We start from the raw sequence: 19,833 nt of genomic DNA, 5'->3' as shown, positions 1-19,833 counted from the left end.
CACACAAACCCTTAACTCGAGAGTGGTGGTGTTTTTACCAGTCAAGGGGCATAGGCTACAACAAGAGTGAGCAAAAATTGTCAGCTGCTGTCAAGGTTCCTTCCCCACTCTGAATATCCCCCCCAAGCCCTACACCTCCTTTCCTGGGGAAGGCTTGATTAAAAATCCTCATCAATTTGTACAGGTGAACACAGACCCAAACCCTTGGATCTTAAGAACAATGAAAGTTCTTTGTTCTTAAAGGTTCTTAAAAGAAGAATTTTTATTAAAGAAAAGGTAAAAGAATCACCTCTGTAAAATCAGGATGGTAAATACCTTACAGGGTAATCAGATTCAAAACATAGAGAATCCCTCTAGGCAAAACCTTAAGTTACAAAAAGACACAAACAGGAATATACATTCCATCCAGCAAAGCTTATTTTACCAGCCATTAAACAAAAGGAAATCTAACGCATTTCTAGCTAGATTACTTACTAACTAACAGTTGTAAGGCTGCATTCCTGATCTGTTCCCGGCAAAAGCATCACACAGACGAACCCTTTGTTCTCCCCCCTCCAGATTTGAAAGTGCCTTGTCTCCTCATTGGTCATTTTGGTCAGGTGCCAGCGAGGTTAATTTAGGTTCTTAACCCTTTACAGGTGAAAGGGTTTTGCCTCTGGCCAGGAGGGATTTTATAGCACTATATACAGAAAGGTGGTTACCCTTCCCTTTGTATTTATGACAGCTGCAAACACAATCATTCTGCGTTGCTAATACAATTACTGTGTAGTTCGAGTTATTTTGCCACATGACTACTCTCACTCAATGTAGGCTAATTTGAGAGGAGTTATCTACACTCTAGTTAACTCTGCAGTGAAGATTTCACCCCAGATGCACAGAAGCAGGATTTACTATTTATTTTGGGATTAATGTACTTTGGTCTTATTTTACCTAGAGAAGACTGACCACCTCTAAGGTATAATCTCTTGAAAGCTCTGCATAGAAGGACACACAGAAGAGATTATAACTGAAGTAACCATTATTCACTACTAGGTAGTGCTCTGTTTTTGTTTTATTTTCCTTTCTTTAGTTATAAAATTGATAAATGATTAAGTGATATTATCAATTTATTAATTAATAAAATAAGTATTATGCTTGTCTTGTGGTGTCCCCTAAGGCACAGTAATAACCCCATCTGACTAAAATAGTGGTGGTCACATACCAGAATTAGCATTAAGAGAGGCAGTTAAGATATGGCCTATCATTTTTTTGTTTCTGTAGACGATAAATTGTTAGTAATTTTTGGAAAAATAAAAATAATAGAAAAGTTACATGAAAAACTCCAAGAGTTGACACTCACAAAGACATCCAAGAATCCTGTTTGGGAGAGTGGGTTTGCTGCCCTATAGGTTAGGAGGAGTTCTCCTCCTTGAATAGAATGAATGTTCCAGGATCTACAGGGAAATCCAATGGATTTCAGGGTATTAATATGTTGGACAGCTTCTCTGTACTTTTCCCAACTCTTTCCCCCTGCAGCAGCCAAACTGAAAGTGTCTTCCTTGTACCTGCATCCTCCTCCCTCCAAAACTTCACAGGGAGGTCAACGTCATGGAAAAGGGATTTGGCAGGAGTTAATGCTGACTTTGTCAGCACAAAATCCCATGAGGGGATTTCTGAATAAGGAGTTGCTGATTCATTATCAGATAACTAATTATTTCCCCAATTAATATAACAATTTTATACTTAAATAGCTTCTTGTGTTAGTAATCAGTTACAGCATAAAAAGACCTTGCTATATTTGTATATAAAACATCTGACTATTCACATAATAATGGTATCTGGCTGTTGTTATATGAAATATTTACATTTAGATAGAAAATATTTGCAAATAAACATCTTAAAGGAAGCTTATACCATCTTAAACATTTGAGGGACAACCTTTAAGACAAACCCAAAGTTAGATACAAGTAATTGATATCATCTGAAAAATATTTCCAAACCATAATTTTGCCACCCTTAAAGTTTGAATAATGAAACTTCAAAGTGGCTGTAAAAGAAATCTGTTTTTTCAATAAGAATATTTTCAGAATTCTTTTTATGGGTTTAAACTTAGGCTTATCTCTTTGCAAAGAGGAGGAGTAAAGAAGTCTACTTCTATGACTAAGTTTAGAGCATCCTTGGTATCATAGACTAATGGTTCTCAACTGGGGGTACCGACAATGACCTGATTATACAGCTCTATATACTATACACTGAAATGTAAGCACAATGTTTATATTCCAATTGATTTATTTTAAAAAATGAGAAAGTAAGCAATTTTTCAGTAATAGTATGCTGTGACACTTTTGTATTTTTATGTCTGATTTTATAAATAAATAGTTTTTAAGTGAGGTGAAGCTTGGAGGTACGCAAGACAAATTAGACTACTGAAAGGGGTACAGTATCCTGGAAAGGTATTATATCCTGTATAAAGAACATCCTTGTGTTCTTTTACACAATCAGGTCTCTTTCTAAAACATAAATATCCTAAGAAAGTTTTCATGAGATAAAGAATCTGTGTAAACACACTTAGAAGCAACAAATATGGTTTCATGCCTAAACAGATGTCATCCTCTTTGACGTTTTTGGTGAGGATTCTCAGCTTTCCTAGGAATTTCTTTAATTTGCTTGAACATTTTAGTTAGTAACCAGATCAATTTTTAATAAGCATGTGAATGATCATTCTTCACTCATCATGTGTATGAAATTAATGGAAATATCGCCTTATCTTCATTAAAGATGAAGGCAAATATGTAATAACCTAAACCTATATATAATTATAATAAAATTATTTATAACCACTTTTGCATCACTATTGATGTCTGTTCATCAACACAATAGAACCCTGATTTATTTTTTTTAAGATCTCAGAGGACACTCAAAAAGTTACATAAAAGTGGGACTTCAGATAGTCAGTACCTTCAAGCCTACCAGAGGTCTTCAGTTCTATAGGAACTTAACATCAGCACTGAGAACTTAGGAATCCCCTGGCAAGGAAGCCTGAAGCTAAGCTACCTAGTCCTGTGTGATTTTAGTAGTTGCACAGGGGTTAAGTTTCAGTCCTGTGGAACTTAAAACTCTCTAAAACTGAATCACCACCTCTGTAGAGATCTGCAGGATCTTTAGCTAGTGTAACCTCCAATGACAGAAGTGACTTTTTGTTAACTGGGATTTTCAGCTAAATGAATTTAGGAAAATCAGATTGCGCTATATTGAGGTTGGTTTTGGGGTAGAAGTGACATGAATTTTAATTATTTTTTTTTAAACTTGTGAACACAGTGTTTGCCTTTTAGCTGGACCTCCTCCACCCTCCTGCCATGGAGGTAATAGCTTGCTTCTTTTGTTGGCTTCCTAGATACATTTTCTGGGATGAGTGAAGTACAAAAGAATGAATGAAAACATTCTAGATAAATCATTTGGTGTGATGAAGTCATTTTTAACTTCTTTGCCGTTACCCAGTAATGTACAACAAATATCCCCCTCCCCTGCAACATAATGTGTTTCAGGAATGATCATTTTCATATCTCAAATGGGAGATAAGACTATGTTATAGTTGAAAATAATGGAAATTGAATGATAGTGGGCCACCTACTGCTCTCTGTAACATGTATGCAACTCCCAGCAGTATTTCTGGCTGTGTAATCAACGTCACAATGTTGGGGTGATTTCATAGAAATAGTATGTACTGAGGGCCAGATTCTGCCCTGGGACATGTGTGCCTGGCTCCTATTCATGTGTGCACTCACACACATCAGAGGATGAAATTTGATCCCAACTTCTGAAAAAATATTTAGGATTGTATCCCTGCCCATTAGTTCATTTGGACTTTGGCATATATGCTTCCTGTGCTTCAAGTTGTTTGGATAGTGTAAGTCATCTTGATTTTTGAAATGCATTCTAATAAATACAAATTAATTAAAGTTGATGATTTTTATTTCAGTTTTACGAAATGGATTGTGGCGGACCATTATGTGGAAAGAGGTAAAAAACCCAACTTTTAAAATGTTTTGAAAAGAATTACTTTTGATGGAATGATTCTAGGATAGCGCAGAGCCAACGACACTGGATTTACACTGTCTAATGAGTCCCCTGTGATAGGGGAATCCTTGGCTGCTTGTTTAGGGCAGCTTTTAGTGGCTGCTTTGCACTGTGGTAGCAATGCAGAGCTGTCAGATATGGGCTCCAAGATTGTGTCCCATTCATCTGTTTTTCCAGTAACAGTTGTCCATTTGTTACTTTTATAATAACAATTACGTCTTATTGATATTACCATAGAGATTAGAACCCTGTGCTGTTTGCTCCTTTGTAGCACATTGCTTTTATCCCAATAAAAGTTAATTAGTTTCACTGCAATGGCACAGCTATATTAATATTGTTTTTAACAACTTTATATGTTCTCTGCAGATCTATGGGAATTTTTTCTCTGAAGTCTTAGGCCCAGATCTTCAGAAGTATTTAGGCTTTGGAAGTTAGGAGTCTAAATACCTTCAAGGATCTGGGCCTTACTTAAATACTTATTTAACTTTTGGTAGTTTCTGGGGCCCAATCAATGAGAACTTTTCCCTGTAAGAAGTTCAGATTTTTTTGAGACCAGGTTCTACAATCCCTCAATCACAAGGATAATCTGTACAGGTATAATGAACGCCTGTGAAGAGAGCCAGCACAAGGTCTATGCATGGCCACATAAATCCCACTTAAACTCAATTTTTTTTTAAGACTTAAGTGGGACTTCAGTGATGCATAAGCCTGGTTCTTGTCCTCTGCACAATTGTGAATTTAACCCCAGGTGAATACTCTGATTGTATTTAATGAGGTTACTCGTGTGAGTACAGATTTTTCAGGTCAGGCCTGTGACGCTTAGAGAATTTATTATAAATCTATATTTACCAGAAAGTTCAAAATAGCTCTTTGAGCTTCATTCTGGTAAGTGATAAATAATGTACATCCCTTGTAACTTTCTGAGAAGGACTTTGAAACCCAAATCAGGAAATTAAACCCATAAAATTATATTTAAACAACAGTAAGGCTCTGATGGAAACCAATGAATCCCAGGGAATGTAAAGCTGACACTGAGACGTGCCACTATATCTTAATTTTTCTACCAGATTGTGAATTAGAGATGTCACATACAGCTGAACATAGAATGTTTTCACATTGTGTTACAGTCTTCACATTTAAACAAAGATTCTTGACTATAAGTGTTTCATTTTGAGTCATGAGGATTCCAGTTTATCCATTATTTTGTCATAATTACTCAGCTGTGTTTAGTATATCACCCTTCTAAAATATCAGATCTGATTTGTTAGAAGTTATTAGACCCGATCTTGCTACTATTGAGGTCCATGGGAATTTTACTTCAGTGGGAATAGGGTCAGGCTTGTCTTCTCCAGTGAAGTTTACTGTTTAAAGCAAACAAACTTTCCATCTACTTTTGGAAACTGCTTGACTTTTCAGGGTCCATTCCGACATTAGGATTATGTCTTGATGTTCAATCTCAATCCAGCAGTTCATAATTTGTATGAACAAGGACAGATGACATGTGGGTCCTTAAATGATTCCATTGTGTCTAGGCATGAAAGCTGTTGAGCACCTTCAACTCCCATTGAGGATAATGGGAGTTGTGGGTGCTCAGCATCTCTAGGAACAGGCCACGGAACATCTAATCAGGTGAGATGTGAGAAGTGAAACACAGTTGCTGGTAGTGTTCACAGCATCTACCACTAGTTTGTGTTGATACGTACTAGAGCACCTGCTTATGTTTAATGCTACAAGTGCTTAAGATGAAAAGCATCTAATGTGAGAAGAGTTCAGGTAAGAGGAGAGTAGCAAGCTGGTGAGTAGTGAGAAAACATGGAACCAAGAAAGAAAAGGGAAGAGTAGAGGTCAGAGGAAGAGTAAAACAGACGATACGTTAAACAGATGAGGTAGAGACAAAAGCAAAGATAAGAAAACTTATGTCACCTGGGAAAGCATCTCTTATCAGCTATCAAGAAGAGCCACAGCCTACAAACAAGCTAGTTCAGGCAGTAGGAGTAATAGGGAGGGGCTTAATCACCTTATCTAAAGTAAGGAAAAACTAAAACTTGAAATTTACTTCTGAAGTTATGACTTATATTTTTCGTCTGTGGTGGACACTGTTTCCCTTCATTAAATGTGTGAAATGAGCCCTGACATTGAACTTTTATCTTCTCAATGGTATATAACCAGACTGAATTCAAAGCATCACTGTAGATGTTCTTTGTAAAATACAGAACTCTTCCTCTCTTTGTGAAGGGAATAGTTAACACATTAATAATCCAGATGAACAATCTGTGTTCATTTTTTCTTCTTCCCTGCTGCTGCACTCCTGCCCCTGTATCAATAGGTGGCAGTAGGAGACATTGTGAAGGTCACCAATGGGCAGCATCTTCCAGCAGACATGATCATTGTATCTTCCAGGTCAGATATACTGAGTGTGTGACATGATGCTTCTGCTGAACTGAGGTTTTAAAGAAATTATTTTCATCATTAGGCCGTGTAAACTTAGATCTTATATGCCAGTCCCCTCACTTCGTCACTGTGTAAACTGGAGAACAACATTTCTACATCAAAAAGATATGTTTGCCTTATCAGGGAAAGAAATGATCCTTTTCAGTCACTCTCTCATTTCATTTGCATTGTGAATAACTTCTCAAGAGCAGCCAGGTAAGATGGTGTTCAAATTGGTGGTGCTTGAAACTGAGCTCACGGTAGCATTTTGGGAAATTGGCTCTATCAGATTTGTAGGGAGGGGATTTGGGGATTTGACAAATGCTGAGTGCAGTCAAATTGCTCAGTGATTTTTGAAAGGTCTCTCACTTCTAAAAGGTCTTCACTGCTAAAAAAAAAAAAAGGGGGGGGGGGCAATTTGTTTACCTCAGAAGCATGAGCTGTCCTGAGGTAAAAACACAGTGAAGACCTGACACATTAGTTTTATCGTGAGGTAAATTCACTGAGGTCAAGGGGGGTGTAGAGCTGTTCAGCTCATGATAGAACTAAAGTGTCTTGTCCTCACTGTGTTTTTTACCTCAGGACTGCTCTTGTATGTTACTCACCCAGAGGTATAAAACACACCCTTTTTAACAGTGAAGAGAAGCTTTCAGCGGATTTTGCAGCTAAGTGATTTTTGGAGGTGATCAAAAGAACTTTAGTTTTGTTTCCTTGTATTAATTGAACTGAAAAACTTCCAGCAAGTTCCCCCCACGCTTAGTGCCCCACCCCCAGGTACTTGTGCTGCCTTCTTCCACTGCAATTAACTCGAGTTATGTATGCTCAAGTTACTTCTCTTGAGTTAGCCTCGCTTGAGAGAAAGCAGTCACACTGCAGAATAACATTTGAGCTGCTGTGTCCACTGCTCTGGTGCTTCACTTATTCATGCGTGTCACTAAATAAGGGGGAGGGATAGCTCAGTGGTCTGAGCATTGGCCTGCTAAACCCAGGGTTGTGAGTTCAATCCTTGAGGGGGCCATTTAGGGATCTGGGGCAAAAATTGGGGATTGGTCTTGCTTTGAGCAGGGGGTTGGACTAGATGACCTCCTGAGGTCCCTTCCAATCCTGATATTCTATGAAAGTTTAGTCTACACTACAAACTTATCCACACCCTTGGGCAACCTAGTTATACCAACCTATCCCCTGGTATAGACAGTTCGAGGGCTTCTCTTGTTGACACAGCGACCACCTCTCCAGGAGGTGGAGCACCTACGCTGATGGGAGAAGCTCTTCTTTTGGTACCGGTAGCATCTTTACTAAGTGCCACAGCACAGTAAGTGTAGACAAGCCCTGGGACTTCTGGGGGCATATCTCATGGGTCTTTGCACTGCAGTTAGATGAGCTGCTCTGTAAATTCTTTTTTAGTGAATTATGAGAGAACTTGTCTGTCCTCTCTGGGTGCCTGGGTGGGAATTATGAGAAGGCATTGGAGGACTGTCAGCACTCGAGTGGAATAGCCTGTGGCCACACTAGAGTGGGCATGCCAGCATCTGCTGAGTTGCGCTCTCTGAAGTTTTAGCCTGTACCCCCTGATGGACCAGCCAAGTTGTGTTTAAAAAAGCACCACCACACTTGAGTTAGGAGCAACATTTGAATTATAATTTGAGTTAACTTTGCAGTGAAGACACACCCTAAGACTGCAGGTCTTCTCTTCACCACCCAAACATCAAACAAGGGATCTTGTGGGTATTCTTCTTCTCTCTAACTAGCAATGGCCATGGGTCACCCTGATCCCCAGGCCCTGAAATTCCCTCTTGGAGAGGGAAACAGATGACTAACCTTCTGAGAAATGCCTTTTCTGAGCTATTGGCCTACATTTCCTGCCTTGCCCTCACTTTCTGTCTCATTCTTGTGTCACCAGGAGAAGCAGTGTCTCTGGTGGAGATAGATAGCAGGTAAAAATGAAGATTTAAAATTTCAAAAGTGACTAGAGATTTGGGGTGCTGGAGTTTTAGGGTGCCCAATTGAAATTCCATAAGGTGTCCTGAGGGTGCTCAGTAAGTCTGGAAAATATTGTCCCTTTAATCATGACTGAGGTTGAGCACCCAAAAACTGAGGTACCTCAAATATCTAGTTGGTTCTAGGATTTAGGTCAAAATTTAAAAATAAGATTTATTTAAATAAAAGCCCCAAATTATTATTGATTATTTATTGCTAGCCAGGTGGCTCCCAAATGTAAGTGAAGGTACGGGATACAACCACACTCTAATCAGAATGGTAATTTCCAGTTTTGAGGGATACTCATTCCATTTTGGGATTTCTCCCCCAACATTTTATATTTAAACTTTCTCTCCCACTTACCTGCTTCACTGGGATTTAGTTCTTAAGCTACATAGGCCAAATTATTCTGTCAGTACCACCCCAGTAACCCCACTGATGTCAGTGAGGTTACACTGGTGTAACTGAGGGCATAATTTGGCCCTGAGTATGCTGTTTAATTTATGAAATGCTTTGCTTTTAGTACTGGCCATTTCTATTGTGGTTTTGCTTTTACCATGGTCGCTTTGTTATGTACATAATAAATTCTTTGAGATGGTAATAATAATAATAATAGCCCTCAGTTCACCAGAAAGCTTTGCATGCTCTGCAAGGATGGATTGTTTGATTTGTATATGGTATGTGCTGTATTAAGGTATTGTGTGTACAGGTATATTGTTTTGACTGTTAAAATAAATTAAGGAGTCATTGTCTATTATTTTGATTATTCACATAAAGATGACATTCAAGGGATCTTACGGACAGCAGAAATTCTTAAGGCAGAAAAAAAGACCAAAAGCAATTAAAGATCATATTTGGATCTCATTTGCACTGGGTATAAGAGGCATTTTCAGGTATATATATATAGATATGAAGAACTGAGTGTAAAAATTTCTTGGCCTGTGATATAAGCGCTGCGTCTGATTCACCATCTAGATTACAGTGAATTTGCTGTTCATAATATGACCAAAAATGTGAACCATTGTGGTTTATGTATTAGAGTCTGTAGTGTCCATTGGATTTGATCTGTTAGTTTGACCATATGTGGGAAGCTGGGAACCTGTGTGCAAGCTCCCATTGCTGTATGATTTCTGAAAGAAAATTTATTTCTCTGGAGACCACATACATATCTGCGTATATGGCTAGATCTGCATACCTGCATCTGTCTGGCATTCAGGTGTCTGGCAGTCAGGAAAATGGCAGCAATACAAGGGTTAATTTAAATCTGATTGCTTCAGGAGGTATAGAACAGCATCTCAATGTATAGAAAGTAGTCTGCAAACACTGGAAGATGAAATGCGTATCTGGGTCCAAGTAGGAAGTGAATTCCTTCATTGTGATGCATAGACATAAGTGAGGATGTCTTTTTAAAAGATACGCTCTAGGAATTATTTTGGGGAAGTTCTATGGTTTGTGTTATAAAGGGGTTCAGATGGTCATAATGGTCCCTTCAGGTCTTGAAATCTATGAATTTATGAACTATAGGACATGATAAATGAGTACAAACTCTGGGCGAGATTCTAATACTCCTCAGGTGTGCCCTGAGAGTAGGCACTCTGTGAAAGCATCATCATTGTGTACCTGAATTTGACCCATACTTAGCTTTTTCCCACCCTCGGACAACCTATTCCAGCCAGGAAGAGGAATAATTTCTGTAAGACAGGGTTGTGTGGGGATGTGTAAGGGCACAAACACTCTAATAGACCGCACCCCTTGAGTCTAACCCTGGTTCCAGAATGCCTCTCTGTGGCTCTAACCACAGGACACCTGCGGAGTAGCCTCTGCAAGTTTAGGGGGAACTAGAATCAGGGAGGTGGAACATTAACATCCTCTGCTACCCTTACAGCCATGGCTTTTTGGTGCATTGTATGAGCATCCTATAGCCAGATTTGGCTCTATGGGGAAAAAATGTACAATGGTATAAAGGGAACTGGTGCCTAATTGTCCTTAGTATTTTGAAAATCTCCCCTGTTTTAATGTTGCTATGGTTTTCCAGCATTCTTGCTCAACAGATTTGGGGAAGAAAATTCTAGAAGGAGAACTTGTCAAAAGTGAAACAGCTGAGTTATTAAATAATGTGAAGAATTGAAGCAGAGATTCTTCAATGTTTTCTAGAAGTGATGTGTACTTATGTTAAACCTGCTTGTTTTTCCTGGATAGCATCTGTATTGATTCAGATAGAAGTGTTTTTTTTAAGAAATCATTTAAGTCATTTTTAAGTGAAGTAATTTTCAAAGGGATTTTTAAAAAACTGCACTCTGTCATTCACCGTCAGAATTTAACTTTTTGCCATATAATGTATTGAGAATAGTTATAATTGGGTACTTTCAATGTAATTGTTTTATAAAATGTTTAATCATGAAAATTTTACTGTGCTTTCTGCAGTGAACCTCAGGCAATGTGCTATATTGAAACATCTAATCTTGATGGGGAGACTAATCTTAAAATACGACAGGTAAAATCACATTTATTTTGTTAGTGTATAATGTTAACTAGAAAGTCCTGTTTAGCAGTTAGGAAAGGGAGTTGGGTGTGAGGAGATCTGGATTCTAAATGCAGCTGTATAACTCTTGACTAGTTACTTATGCTCTCATTGCCAGTTTCTGCATCTATTGAATGGAGGTGGTAATAATTGTGGTACAGATTTGTTGAGAGACTGAATTAAAGAGAGGCATGGTCCAGTGGATTTAAACATGGGAATGGACATCAGGAAGATCCTGGCTATGATACTTATGTCTAGTGTGGCCTTCAAACAAATATTTAACTTCTCTGCCTCACTTTCCCCCACTCTAATAACAGCAGTATTCTTCCCAGGGCTGCTGTAATTACATGCTTGGTAAGTGCTTTAAACATGAATTTACTCTCTCTCCATCTTACAGGACCTGCATTTGGTGACCTTTAGGTCATGTTGCAAAGTGTATGGGCCTGATTCTCATTTACACTGAGGCTGCTTTGTACAACCCTGGCCGCGTAAATAGACCTTTAAAGAGTGTGAATTAGACATATCCGCTTCCAGGCTTCTTTACACTGCCAGAGAGGTGTAAAGGTGAATCAGGGCCTGTGTATTTACCCAGGCTTTCTCCGACTCCTAAGTGTGAGCACCTCAGTCTTTGGGTGGGGAGCAGCATGGAGCAGAGATTGGTACTTTTGCGTGAGTAAAAAGAATTAACTGAGACTCTTATGCACATCCTGCTTAAGGGGATCCCAGTAATTACAGAGTGAGAGGCCAAGCTCCCACCCTCCTCCTGCCCATCCCCAACATCCCCTGCCGTGGTTTATCAGAGCTGATGCAGAATCTTTGGTGTGTGGAGTCCCCTTAAGTGCCCTCTCCATAGCCTGTGCAGCATGGATACAGTGGTTGTTCTGTACCAAGGGGCGTCAGTCACGCTGTGCCCATGGTAAACTTCACCCAGAAGGACACATTTTATTTTATGCAAATATATCTGTAAAATATAAGAGAATATTTAGAGGTGAGAAAATAAGTTTGTATTTTAAATGTTTGGGAAATGTAAAGTTATCAGAGAAGAGGAGTTAGATTCTCTTTTACTTACCCCGGTGTCAATTGGGAGTAACTCTATTTAGACACTGCAGCTGCTCAAATCTAAAACTAATGTGCGAGGAGACTCAGGGCATTGAGCACATTAAGAAGCAATTTCATGTGATTGCAGCATACCCCTGAAAGTATCAAAGCAGCACTTAGAAACCTGTGTACTTCACTGCCAGATGCTTAACAAATCAAAGATACCTTTAGGGTTTACTAAAGGAACTATCAAAGGAAGGAAAGTGCTGGGTTTCAAGTGCAATAAGCCATGACAAGTGTATTTGAAATGCTGTGATTTTATTATTACACACTGTACTTGTGGTCAGAGTTGGAATTTAGCTGCCCAAAGTAGAGACCCAGTTTTGTTGACACAGCTCTTCATTTATAAGAGATGCAGGGTGTGATGGGTTTCCCCTGGGTGCCACCTGGAACTGGGATACCACTGAGCCCTCTGACTCACCAACCTGGGCTCTCTCTCACCCTGTGCTGCTGTGACAAGCTGCAGACCCGCTACTGGTCCTACACTTCCACCAGCATTCACACAGGCAGGGACACACCCAGCTGCAGTTACATGGGGGCTGGCCGGCCACTATATAAACCAACAATAGAGAGCCTGCAGCCAAAATAACCACCAGCTCCCCAGCCTAGGATCCCAGAGCTGTACCGTCCTGCCCTGCTCAAAATCCCAACCAGTATGAATTTATTATCCAGTTTGGCTCCCCCTCAATGTGGAAAGGAAATGCAACAGCCTTTGCCCTGTGAGCTAAGATTTCGCAGCACTTCATTCAAACTCACTGGTTTAGATAAAGCAAAGACAAGTTTATTAACTACAAAAGATAGATTTTAAGTGATAACAAACAGATCAAAGCAGCTTACCTAGTAAATAAACAAAAACTCAAACTAAACCTAACATACTAGAAGGACAGGATTTGAATTAAAAATCTCTCACCCTGATTGATGGTAAAAGCAGGCTTGAAGATTCTCAAGGCACAAGTTGTACTAGCTTGGAATCCCCACCCCAGTTCCAACTCCTTTTCCTTAGGAGCTTCTCTTAGGTTTTCAGTTGTGGGAGAGTGAAGAACAACAGATGATGTCACTCCCTGCCTTATATAGCTTTAGCATATGGCAGGAGCCCTTTGTCCCAAACTCAGTTTAGGGAAAAACACTGATATCCAAGATGAAATTCTGTGTCATGTAGCCTGGTCACATGCCCTTGCATACCTTGCTGAGTCATAGCAACCATTACTTACAGGCTGTTTGGAGCATTCTCAGGGATGCTCACCAGATGGGGCATAAGCTTCTCCTAAAGCCTAATGGTTTTCCTAATGACCCATTACCTTGAATAGGCCCTTCATAGCCGACTATCTAGACTGGAAGCATTTTGCCTAGTGGGTGTCACCCAGGTGTGTTTACATGAGAAATACAGATATGTAATCAATATTCATAACTTCTGATACAAAAATGATATGCATATAAATATGATAATCATATTTAGCAAATCATAACTTTTCCAATGACACCTCACATGACCCATCTTGTACAAAATGCATCATCTTAATGCCATTGTAACTTACAATTCATATTTGAATACATTTATATTTGCCTGCATTTTAATTTTGTTTGAGAAATTGTGGTTGTATCTACAGGTCTGATACCAAGGACAGTAGTCTGGGGCAGAATCCTCTGCAGATTGTGTTTATATATGGGTCACTGCATTTAAAAAATGTGGACCTGATTCTCTAACTGCCTTGCAACGTGGAGTCTCACTTGAGCAAACAAGATGGAAAATGGGTATATGGCAGTGATTTACACTCACTTTCCACTCCCTTCACTCAAGGGTAACTTATGACACTAGGCAAAAAGCAGTGAAGAATCAGGCATGTGGTTTCTAAATTTCAGAAAATTGCATGTTAGGGTATGGCTAGTGATACCTATGATAAATCTTACACTGCCCTCCCAATAAGTTAATACATTGAGTTAAATTCTTGGCTGCGATACGCAGTCTTCACTGAATGCAATAGGATGGGAGAGCTGCAATGGAGCTGGATGCAGTTCTTCGATCCTGGGGCAAGAGAGGACCAGTTTGACACTCAGCATAGTTTAAATCAAGATTGGATGTTTTCATGAAAGATGCTCTAGGAATTATTTTGGGGAAGTTCTGTGGCATTTGCTATACTGGGTGGGCAGACTAGATAACAATGATCCCTTCTGGCCTTGGAATCTATTAATCTGTGGTGAGTTAGCAATCAACCCTGAGCAAGGGCAAGCATGGTTGTAGTGCCCCAGGAGCGGCCCTTGAGGGGAGAGTGGGACTTAGCATACATGTGTCAAAAAGCTACATTGACCCATGTAGGGATGGTGGGAGGGCAGAACCAAAGCTGCTCTCATTCCTTGTTTCTTCCCACTCCCTCCCGCCCATTTGCGCCGAGTAGGGGAACATAACAGTGCTGTGAAGACTGTTTTCTGTCCAGCGCAATGAATGGTTGTAGAGGCAGCTGGCTCAAGCTAGTAAGGAGGTGCCTTATGCCACTTTACTGCATAGAGTGACCATGCAAGCTAGGGCAAAATCTGGTCCTTATTAAGTCAGCAATTTCTGTGGGGCTACAGACCCCCTGAATCCCATAAGCAGCAGAAGAAGCTCGAGTACTAAGTCAATATACTAAGCTATGCCTCTGTCTCTCACTTGTTGGGATACATTATAGAACAACATGTGGAAAATTAAACTAACAAGAAAAGTTGAATTGACAAGCATCTCCTCTGGCTTGGTCTCTTGCAGGGGTTGACTCAAACTGCTAGTCTGCAGTCGAGAGAAGACTTGATGAAAGTGTGTGGGAAGATAGAATGTGAAGGACCGAACCGGCACCTCTATGACTTCATTGGAAACTTGCGCTTAGATGGCCAAAGGTATCAACGTTACTGAAAAACTACAGTTGTCTTCTGTTAAGAAATATGTCTTATGTGTATCTGTGCACTGTGGCGTCCCTGGTAAAATAGAAAGAACATAAAGATATTTCTATGGGTGACTGCTAACTGGTGCATGGGCCGGATCATCAGCTACTGTAAAATGGTGTAGCTCTATTGACTTCAATGGACAGTCTTTACCTTAAGTGGTAGAGAGGTCTGTGAGTTCTGGAACTAGAAGACCAGGGTTCAGTGTTCCCTCTAATTTTTCACACCCATGTGCAGAATGAATTTTATGTGCACCAATATGGAGATGATGTGTGACACATAACAAAATTAATGTGGTGGGGTGGAGTCGAGGTGTTTGAAGTGTGGGAGGGGGCTCAGGACTGGGGCAGAAGGTTGGGGTGCAGGGGTGTGAGGACTCCCCCAGCTCTCTCTCCCCACAGCACCTGGGCTGGTGGGGAGAGGCACCCCTCCCTGCAGTGGCAGCTCCAGGGCTGGGGCTGCAAGATAGGCACCCCTCCCCTGGTCCCCGCAGGTCCGGGCTGGGGCTGGGTTTGGGGAGGGCCGGCTGGGTTCGGGCCAGGCCATCCAGGTTTGGGGTCAGGCTGGGCTACCCGGGTTTGGGCTGGGGTAGGGGCGCCCTGGCCATGGCAGATCTGGGCCGTGCCACAGTTGAGGCCAGGGGTAGGGCTAGGTTGGGACCGGGGGAGGGATGCCCTCCCCCAGCCGCGACAGCTCCCTGGTTCCCTGAGCGCATGCGCTGCGCTAAATAGGCCGCTGTGCGACCCGTGCAGATTACAGAGGATTTAGCCAGGGTTCCAGTCCCACCTTGCAAATGATGAATGTTTATTATGGGAGAAGTGATAGCCCCTTCATAGTTGAGCTTGCAGCCACAGTTCCTTTTTAAGGGTAATTTAGTTCCCTCTTGTAACTCTTAAAAGAAAAAGTTTCATGCTTCCAATGTATAAATTCAAGTATTATAATCCATAGAAATTAAAGTGCTTTAAAAAGAAGAAGTGTCATTATGCTCATTTTATAGGTGGGGAAACTAAGGCCTGGTCTACACTAGAAAATACGACCAGTGTAATTAAGCTGACCTAAGCCCCAGTGTAGACAGTGCTAGGTTGATGGAAAAATTCTTCTGTTGACCGAGCTACCCGCCTGTCGAGGAGGTGGGCTACCTACGGTGATGGGAGAACCCTTCCCACCGGCACAGATAGTGTCTACACTGAAGCGCAGCGATTCAGCTGTGGCTGCTGTAGCATTTCAAGTGTAGATGCCCTCAGGCGCAGAGAGATGAAGTGACTAGCCCCAGGTAACACAGCAGGCTAGTGGCAGAGTTGAGAATAGCACTTGACTCCCCTCGGACAGTCCACTGGATCCTGCTGCTTTCTGAAAATGTTGGTTACTTAGTGACTAAGTATTTTTTAAGATTAAAAGTCTTTGTAGTGGCTCATTTTTGAAAAGTTTGCCAATTGTGTAGTGCTGTTTATGTCCCTCTGTTTGCTCAATAGAAATCACATTAGCTGGGGTGTTATTTAGGGCAGCCTTGAGGCTGTTCTATAATATGCGGGATGACAAACTGGGAACTGTAGCCAGCTCCTTTGCAGCTCCCCCACCTTGCTGCACTGTGTAGAAACTGGAAGACAGTCGAGGAGTGAATTCAATGTATTTATTTATGGATGGGCAGTGGCAGATTTATACTGGAGGTCCCTGACTATTCATTTCCTTCCAAGTGCTGGGTTTTGTAAATGATGTGAAAGGGGAGTGACCAAGAAAAGAAGTATGTGTTCATATAATGAAAAATACCTTTCTTGAATTAGAGTATCTTCAGAGTCATTTAAAATATCTGTTCTTATTTTTTTCTTTGTTCTTGACTTCTAGTCCGGTTCCCATTGGGCCTGACCAGATCTTGCTGAGAGGTGCACAGCTTAGAAACACCCAATGGGTTCTGGGAATAGTTGTATACACAGGACATGATACAAAGCTCATGCAGGTAAAATGGATTGGAAATAATATCTCATGTGTGTTTTGATGGAACTCGGTATTCTCTCTTTCTGTATTCTGCCTGTCCTTATGAGTTGATTATGCAAAATAAAGTGTCAGTCATTATATTTGTAATGCAATAGCATCCAGAAGCCTCGAGTGAGATTGGGACTCCAGAGTGCTGGGTGCAGTATGTGCACTTAGTAACTGCCAGGAAGAGCTTACAACATACATTTTATACATGATTAAGGTTAAGATTTTGTCATAGTTATTTTTAGTAAAAGTCACGGACAGTCAATAAACATTCATAGAAGCCTAAGACCTACTGCCCAAATGTGGGGTGGAGGGTGACAGCTTGAACCCCTCTGCCCAGGGCTTACCCCGCAGCGCAGGGGTGATTGCCTGAGCCCCACCGCACAGAGCTGACAGCCGAAGTCCCATTGCCTGGGGCTTAAATTCCAGATGTCACCAAAAATCATGGAATCTGTGACAGACTCGTATCCTTGTACATGATATATAGTACTAACTATTTTTAATCTAAATTTATAAAGTAAGTGCCATTGCAGCCTTTCCAGAGCACCATGGTAATGCAAGCTTTTCCTGTCTCTCACGCAGAGAAGTATAGTAACAAGGAGAAGTAATGTCAACTGTGACTCTGCAGTATACCCCTGTTCACTTTTTGGAACAAGCAATCTTCTGTGCGCTGTAATCTAGGAAGAAATTATCTACTTCTAGAACAATAAATCCAGTTAAAACTGCATTAATATGTGCCCTGATGCATGCAAGTAGTTCTATTCAGCCAGGTTCCACCAGACTTTAGTTCAGCTCGTTTAAGTTTTAAGGCTATAAAAGACAATTATACTTGGCTACTGTTGAACTGTGTCTAAAAACTTGCAGTGCACAAGAGCTGAGGGGAGGATTTAAGGAGCATTCTCCCTCTTAGAGCCCTGTGCAGAAACTAGAGAAAATTCCAATCCCTGCGTTCTTTTGAGGACGTAACGGCTGCTCTCTGCTAGTGTTCCCCTGAGAGCTAGACCAGGGGTGGGCAAACTATGGCCCGGGGGCTGTATCCAGCCCTCCAGGCGTTTTAATCCGGCCCTCGAGCTCTTGCCGGGAAGTGGGGTGGGAGCAGGGTCTGGGGCTTGCCCCACTCTACGCAGCTCCCAGAAGAAGCAGCATGTTCCCCCCTCCAGCTCCTACACGTAGGGGCAGCCAGGGGGCTCTACACGCTGTCCCCACCCTAAGCATTGCCCCCTCAGCTCCCATTGGCCGGGAACCGCGGCCAATGGGAGCTGCAGGGGCAGCGCCTGTGGACAGGGCAGCGCGCAGAGCCGCCTGGTCGCGCCTCTGCAGTTTGAGATAAGCACCACCCGGAGCCTGCACCCTTGATACCCTCCCACGCCCCAACCCCCTGCGCCAGTCTTGATCCCCCTCCTGCCCTCCAAACCCCTCAGTCCCAGTCCGGAGTACCCTCCCACACCCTGAACTCCTCATTTCTGGCCCCACACCAGAGCCCACGACCCCAGCCAGAGCCCTCACCCCCTCCTGTACCCCAACTCCCAATTTTGTGAGCATTCATGGCTTGCCATACAATTTCCATACCCAGATGTGGCCCTCAGGCCAAAAAGTTTGCCCACCCCTGAGCTAGACCCTCAGAGGCAGGGACACGGCCTTGTTCTTTACCTGCCTTGGCCATCAGAGTGGGATGAATTGGCGGGAGGGAGTATGCTGAGCCCTCAGAAGAGACTGAGCAAAGTACATGGTCCCTATGTCTGACTCACAACAGTAGTCTGTTAGTCTCTGTGTGTCTGTGTTTGTGTATATAATACCACCATAGTGGCTAGGGGCCCTAGTCATAGACTTTGCATAAATAAAATATTTAACTGGTTGGGGATGGAGTTTGAGAACAAAATAGCTAAGTCCACAGTTTTAAGATTCTGAAAATTAACTATGCACCAAAGAATTAAGGAGAACAGTCCCACCTTTGTAGTTATTGTAATATTATTTAGCAGTTTTTCTCACCATTTGCTATTGTTATTGCCATACTTAAACCAATTCTCAAGGCTGTTTCTGCTTTTGTTCAGAATTCAACCAAAGCCCCTTTGAAGAGATCAAATGTGGAGAAGGTGACCAACATGCAGATTCTGGTTTTGTTTTGCATCCTTCTGGTCATGGCCCTTGTGAGTTCTGTGGGTGCCTTGCTCTGGAACAGAACACACGGTGAAGTCATCTGGTACCTTGGCTCAAATGGTGAGAGTTTGATTGCAGTTGGCCTATTGTCTATGTGTTAAAACAGTGAGAGCTTATAAATTTTGAGGATTCTACAGAGCATGCCAGGTCATTTATCTTTGCCAAATAAATACAGAGAGGCCCATAAATAAAAATCAAAGCCAGCAGCTAACTTTATTTGACAATGTATTCTAGAAACAGACTGCAGTAACTATGGAGCCCAGCTTGCCTGCGAATGTGCTGTTGAGGGATGCAAGATGTTCCCCCTTCCCAAGATCTGAAAATGCTGCTAGGCAGCTGTCCAAAAATAAAGGGGGATGTGAGACAACAAGAAGGAGAGTCAAATGCCAAGTGCCGCATACAGCAGTACAAAATGCCACTCAGAGATGACCGAAAGGCTCCTTATTTCAGTTATGAAAAATTGTTTGGGGCAGTGTAACTTACTGAATTGGATACAGGATTTGTGGTATCAGCCTCCTCTCTGTCTCTCAATCCTTTTGTCTACATACTTCAGCCATAACCTCTTTTCACCAGATCCTATGCTGGTGTAAAGTGTCATAACTCCACTGACTTTTTTTTTAATGCTGATTTATGTCAACTGAGGATCTGTCCCTCTGCATTTTAGTTAGCCCATCTATAAATTGGAGGAGATGATCTCCCCTATATGG

The 19,833-nt window shown here is 41.6% G+C and overlaps 1 protein-coding gene across 3 annotated transcripts in view; it reads left to right on the top strand.

Moving 5' to 3' along the window:
• ATP8A2 (ATPase phospholipid transporting 8A2) overlaps positions 1-19,833 on the top strand; it is a 663,533-nt gene that overhangs the window by 120,874 nt on the left and 522,826 nt on the right. For 2 of the 3 annotated variants that reach the window (XM_038388027.2, XM_043504314.1), the window contains exons 6-11: positions 3,959-3,999; positions 6,383-6,456; positions 10,888-10,957; positions 14,820-14,947; positions 16,835-16,946; positions 19,021-19,186. In XM_038388027.2, coding sequence (XP_038243955.1) covers positions 3,959-3,999; positions 6,383-6,456; positions 10,888-10,957; positions 14,820-14,947; positions 16,835-16,946; positions 19,021-19,186 — 591 coding nt within the window. The remainder of the gene's footprint in view (positions 1-3,958; positions 4,000-6,382; positions 6,457-10,887; positions 10,958-14,819; positions 14,948-16,834; positions 16,947-19,020; positions 19,187-19,833) is intronic. The other variant, XM_038388029.2, reaches the window with a different exon arrangement.

This window comes from Dermochelys coriacea, chromosome 1, assembly GCF_009764565.3.
Source record: "Dermochelys coriacea isolate rDerCor1 chromosome 1, rDerCor1.pri.v4, whole genome shotgun sequence".
NCBI classification, from domain to species: domain Eukaryota; kingdom Metazoa; phylum Chordata; order Testudines; family Dermochelyidae; genus Dermochelys; species Dermochelys coriacea.
The sequence above is the reverse complement of the archived record's forward strand: the minus strand, read 5'-3'. Positions and strand labels throughout refer to the sequence as shown.